At 36.5% G+C, this 6,354-nt stretch overlaps 1 protein-coding gene across 7 annotated transcripts in view; it reads right to left on the reverse strand.

Annotated features, from left to right (window-relative positions):
* Positions 1–6,354, reverse strand: part of osbpl8 (oxysterol binding protein-like 8) — an 88,297-nt gene that overhangs the window by 55,977 nt on the left and 25,966 nt on the right. For 5 of the 7 annotated variants that reach the window (XM_015041368.1, XM_015041366.1, XM_015041367.1 and 2 more), the window contains exon 2: positions 1,091–1,188. In XM_015041368.1, coding sequence (XP_014896854.1) covers positions 1,091–1,135 — 45 coding nt within the window. In that variant the 5' untranslated portion in view covers positions 1,136–1,188. Of the gene's footprint in view, positions 1–1,090; positions 1,189–6,354 lie in introns of those variants that run through there. The other 2 variants (XM_015041371.1, XM_015041373.1) reach the window with 2 other exon arrangements.

Below are 6,354 nucleotides of genomic sequence, written 5' to 3' on the forward strand. Positions count from 1 at the left end.
AGGTGATCAGTTTGTGTGATCGGCAACAAGAGATCGTGATCGGCGATCACCGATCATACACTTTTTCACGGAAATCGGCCGATTATGATCGGCAGCAAATCGATCGACACACCTCTAATGTGTGTGTGTGTGTGTGTGTGTGTGTGTGTGTGTGTGTGTGTGTATAGCTGATAATTTGCTAAATTTATGTAAATACAGATGTACAAAAAGAAAAAAAACTTTCCATGTCCAGAAACCATCATATAGAGTTGTGGGGTAATGTGTTGTGTGTGCTGTCCACCAAAATATAGAAAGGTTACACTCTACTACAAAGTAAATATGGGCTTAAAGAGAAAGCTGACTAGAATGTAGCATTAACATTGGAAAGCCACTGATGCAAATCCAAAACATTAAACAGAGATACAGTCAGTGAGAGAGAGAAAATCCAGTGTTAAATTCTCACGCACTAATGATCTCAGTAACACATCATGTTTGCAAATGGGATCACGGCATTGGATAACTTTCAAATCTGTAGCATTCACTCCAGCCAAGTTGGAACCAAACTCCGCAAGGTGGATATGGAAGTTGAATGCCAACAAGTGATGGCCTTTGCTGTGAGTGCTGTTACAGACTGCAGTTACTCAAATTAGCTTTTAAACATATCAGTGAAGAATTTTATAATGACAATGGTAAATCTTGAAGAAGTTATTTAAAATATATTGCGATATATCAGTGGTTCATTCAGGCTGTGAGACAGTGCAATACTTCCATATACCAATGTTTTACCCTCTTGAGCTTTGGAACATAGTGGATTTTAATACTTAAACATAGCTCACACACAAATTACACAATTAAGTAGTTGTTTATTTATTTATTTTTAATTATCAACTAGTATCGTTTTTCTCTTTTCCCTAGAAACTTTGTATGTGGTGTTCAACAACGAAGATGTCAAACATTTCAACATCTCCTTCCGATACTGAACAGCAAAAGTTATTTGATCGTGTAAGTTATAGAACTAAAGGTTGATGTGGATTCTTCATAAAGTTACCAAACAGCTCAAAGTATTTCTCAGTCTAATTGTGTATTCCCATGAAAGTGTGGAGCTACTTACCAAAGTTGTCTCAGGCTCCAATTGGGACTCAGAAGAGGACTCCATGCTTGTCTGTAACCAGAGTCAAGTCTGCCTATGCTGCGCTGATGACTGCATCTCTGTGGAGACGAAGAAGCAATGTCTTACTACATGGTGTAACCGTAATGAAGTGAGCTTTGTAAAAGTAGAGTCAAGATTTTAGTTCTTTGTAAAACACCTGCTGTCCATGCTCCTAAAAGTTTGTTTGAGCCAAACTTCTGCCTGTTAATAAATGACCAGTTTCGACTGCACACTGAGGAGGATCTGAATCTCTGTCAGCTGGCTTCCCCAAGGCTTCCTGGAAAATGTATACTCTCAATGCATCTTTTCCCATTGTTTTCACTTTTCTTCCCAGTAGAGTCACTAGAGCATCACAACTTTTAACCATTATTAACTTCAACTTTATAACGTCTTGTCATTCTAACTGCTCAAATCCAACTGAATGTGGAAAGTTGTACAAAACTTCAAAATCACTCATCATTTCAGACAATTTTTACATACAGTGTAGAGAGGGCTGACATATTCAGTCCTCTCTACACTGACCGTAAATTAAACAGTCCAAGGAACCATTTTAAGAAATTACTTCTGATTTTAACGCAATTAAAATTACATGTGAATAAGTTTATTCACGCGATAAGCCGTTAAAAAACATGCAGCACCATCTTCTTCGTTTCTTTCGCCGGTTGATCGCATGACTGGTGATGTGGGGGAAAAAAAAGTTTTTTTTTTATTTGTGTGCAAATAAAAAAGCAAATCTATTTTCAAAATTGCAATTTGTACAGTTATATGGTAGATGGAAATATAGGCAGTGCGACAGATTAGGTCAAAAAATATTCTTAGATTGCAGAGTAGCAAGTTCAGTCCAGACAGAAATCTAGTTGCCAATCTGGGGGGGAAACTTGAAGATTCTTGTTGAAAGACACACTCCATCAAGACAAGTTTCTTCCAACAACCCAGGCATCAAACTCAAAGATCAGCTCTTGAAACTGTGATCAACTTAAAACCACTAAATAGAAAAGAATTAGCCACCATCAGTAACAATTTGACCAAAATTTTGATACCCGGTGTGGCAGAGTGAATAACAGACGGTATAAACAAGAAAAGGTCAACACTGTAAAATGTTCACATAAAGTTGATGTATTTGTCAATTAACTCTGAATGTCCTTATAGTCATTCACCCGCATTAAAGCATGATTCTTCCAGCATTTCCGGTCATGTCTCACTGATCGTAAATCACAAGGAGGCACTGAAAAGCAGCGTTAGAAAGCCGAGACTCTCTTATCCGCCTTGTTGCTCCTCCACAAAAGCCTGGGAATCTGCCTTACCACTTATTATATTACTTTCCATCATTTTTGTGAAGCTAAAGTTAGGTTAATTATTTTCAAGCATCAAGGCAATTTATTCAAATAAGTAAAGATGTTAAAATTATGCAATATCCAATAAAACAAATGTCAATTTCTCTAGTTTTAAGTCCAAATTAAAGCCTTTAGAGTAGACTCTCAAGTTTAGAAGGTTAAAATCTTTGAATATTTATCTTGAGTATACAAAGGTGTTTAAAAAAACATTTAAAAGTCACTAAGCAGATTTGTGTTGCTGTGGCAACTCTTAGCCATATTACTACCAGATAGCTAGTAGCATGTCTCTAGCTAAATAGCTAAATACCTAGCTGGCTGGACACACAATTATATAATAATGAGTAAGACATAATGTTTAAGACTCAGATTGCTAAAAATATATTCAATTTAAAACAATTGAGATAGGCATGCCATTAGTCAACGCTTAATACTGAAAGAAACATCTGCTGTATCAAAAACCCCTGATTCCAAATTTCAAATAAATACACAAATAGAAAAATGTTTTTATTTCATGTTTTTTTCTCACAAATGAAAAAACCTGTAGTTTGCAGCCCTCTATAAGTGCATGGTATGACATTTTGGAAGGTTCAGAGCTTTAAAATGGCTCTGAAATAGGTAATGTGGGCAATAATCGGCAGCTATGATCAAAATGTAACTTCCATGCTGTTCTACTTGAATCACACAACATCTATTTAATGTAACGGTTTTAGTAATCCACTGTATCCTAATAAAAAGCAGTTGGAGGCATATATTCACCATACTAGTTGCAATAAATATTCTTTCAGGAAGTCGTGTCAGAGGAACACACTGGGCTTTTTTTATGCAAGTTTTGGTTTGTGGCGCAGTTAGTGTTGAAGTGTGACTCCTGCTTTATTTGAGGTTTGGATTATTATCGTTATTGCGTGTCATTACAGATCTGAACAACAGTTTAAATTTTCACCACTTTGGAAGCGGTGGCTGAACCAGCGGCAATCAATTCTGGTTAACATCTGCTGTGCTGACTCTCTTCCTAAAGTTCACTCGGTCTGTTTCTGCCTGGAAGCTGGCACCACTCGGTTTGTTTTAAATTGTCCCACAGACCTCAGTGAGCCAGCAGCTCTGACTCACTGCTGAACACTGAAACTGAGGGAATCCTTAGAAACCAGCAGAGACCCAACCACTGCAACAGAACAGTTGGCTGATGGGTTTCTCCTTTGAGGCAGATGTGACAGAGCTGCTTCCAAAATGTTGAGAGAGTTTTTAATCTCAACCATTGTAGAGCAATCACACCGCAAAGGAAAAACTAATTACTATCAGAATTATGATCCAATTAAGGAAATCATCCTTCTCTAATTAGAGTCTCACCAACATCGACTTATGACTGTCAAGTTTTAAACATCCTGCAAAGATGATGAAAACTGAAACATCACAGAAAATATCTAATTTACTTCACAATCTTAAGAAGACTGAACTGGAGTCTAAATAGAGAAAAGCGTGTGGTTTTTAACAACACCTTATGATTATGTAAACTTACAACTTTCTAATGCTACTTAAAAGGTGAAAACAGTTTCCGTAAATGCAGAAAAGTGATTATTTAAGCTGATGTATGCCCTGTGTGCATGTTTTGCTCTCAGACTAAAGGTAGTCTGATTCTTATTAATCAGGGAGGAGGGCTTCAGCGAGCTTCAACTAACTAATATTATAAGAAATAAGTTATATTAGGATTCAAAGAGCACAAATCGTCATATTCCTAAAGACATTCCCAAGACATTTTTGCCCAAAGTGATTTTTAATTTTTTTTCTAAATCACCTTAGGGCCAAAAAAAGGTGATTTCTTGGTCAAATCACTTATGATGACTTACACCATCAAGGTTTGTTTTTACCATTTTAATCAAGAGAATATAGTTTGTTTTGTTGGAATTTGGAGATTCGGATTAGGCTACAGAACAGAATGTTGACAAGTACAGCTAATGCCAATAAAGTGCCACACCTTGTGTTTTTCCTCCATGTTTGCATTGACATTTGTTGTGTGCCAATTGTAGTTTTCTGGCTGATTACCGATCTGTAAAAAACCCGACCTGCCGATTCCGATTTCAGCCGATATAAAGGCTACTTCATATCCAGTTAAACCAATTAAGATCCCCATGACTGAATATTAAACAAGATCCAAGGTGTGGCAATCAATTTCGATCCAAGGTATTTCCCATGGGATGAAACTTCATCCAAGTATCCCTTCTACATATCAAAATAACATACACATCAATCCAAAGTCGTAGAGGCCTAGACTTTAACAAACATTACGGTTTTATCAACCTGCACTTTTTGCTTTTTATGGTTGCAAATATGTAACTTTATGACAAATTTCATCTTGCCAGAATTGAGGAGTAAATGCTTCAATAAATGTCCCGTAATAAAAAGACAAAGATTAGAAGAAGGAGAGCTGGTCCAATGTAATCTTCTGGGTGTCCCAGTTTGATGATGTACTCAGGGGAAAGACATCTTTAAAGAAAAATTAAACCATGTAGGTCAGAGAGAGTGGAATATTAATCAACCGAGCCTGAGGGACAGACGACTGACTTTCAAGTGCAAAGAGGATTCAAGAATATCCACAAGAATAAGGTTTGCTTTTTATTCCCAAGTGGGGTTTTAAATGAACAAACTCTGACTCTGCATAAAGGAAACCAAAACAGAGAGAAATGGGGATTAATTTGAGGGATACAATATTAAAACAATGCATACCGCTGGCTTAAAAGGTTGAATCCAATTTAGAAAAGCTTTGTACCATAATTCAAAAAATAATAATTTTACCAAGCCAGTCTTTGCTATCGCTACACTAACAGAGCATGTTTTAATAAGATCTTTATGTGGCAGAAGGCCTAGTGACGACTAGATTCTTTAAATCCTCATTGACAAAAAAATTACATCGATCATGGTATAATAATGCAAGTTCGTTCTCTCAAAGACCTATAAACTACAACTAATTTTGTAAGGAATACTCCACAATGGACTGAAAGACATTTTTAACGTCCAAAATAAAACAAGACAATCAAAGCCAATGAATAAAAAGGAAATAAAAACCACACACAACTGAAACCATGCTGAATATGGATTATGCAGTCTCTCTGAACAAAATCGCAATTCAAAAACTATCATCAGAATTTAAATTATTGAGCTCATTTCAAATGATAATGAAATTAATAGTTTGAACATCAAGAAAAAACAGATTTCAGCAAAAAATTAACGAATTGAGCATCAAGATGTAATCATAGGGATCAGAATCCAACAACGTAATAGGCCTTCCCAGAGCAGTGAGTGACCATGCTGGAGGATGAGGTGTCAGGTTGTTCAATAAACTGTAAAAATTCTTTGTATTTGCCAATGTTATTTCTAAAAAACTTATCTACTCTAATAAATGACACTAAAGAATTAAACTTAGGCTCTCCAACGACATAAGGTTCATCACCAAGATCCTTTTTTACAATTAAGGAATAATTGACAAGATCCAGATTTTCTTTTTTTGTGGATGAAGTCTGGCTGGACGATGTGATTGAAAAACTTGTGAAGATAAGATATGAGCGTTTCATATCAGTCGATATCGATAATTATTGATTCGTTTTGTTTTTTGTTTGCTTGAAGGATACATCTCAAATAATGCCAAAGTGGTGGTGTGACCTTCCCCGTTTTCTTCACAGTTTTCACCATGAGACACAGTGTGGCGAAACCTTAAACTGCTGCTGTGCAAGGTACTCAACAGATCGTTGCTAGGTAACCAAAGAGTGAGTTGGTTGATGCCACCCACCTCGCTTAGCTCACTAAGAGAGGTTGAGAACAGAAACCCTTTCCTCTGCCTACATCTCCCAAAATGCTGGATCGGTGTTCAGAGAATATTCTATGAATATTGTAACAGATGTA

Source organism: Poecilia latipinna, unplaced genomic scaffold (assembly GCF_001443285.1).
Source record: "Poecilia latipinna isolate Pla-1442-1.1 unplaced genomic scaffold, P_latipinna-1.0 Scaffold548, whole genome shotgun sequence".
NCBI lineage: Eukaryota > Metazoa > Chordata > Actinopteri > Cyprinodontiformes > Poeciliidae > Poecilia > Poecilia latipinna.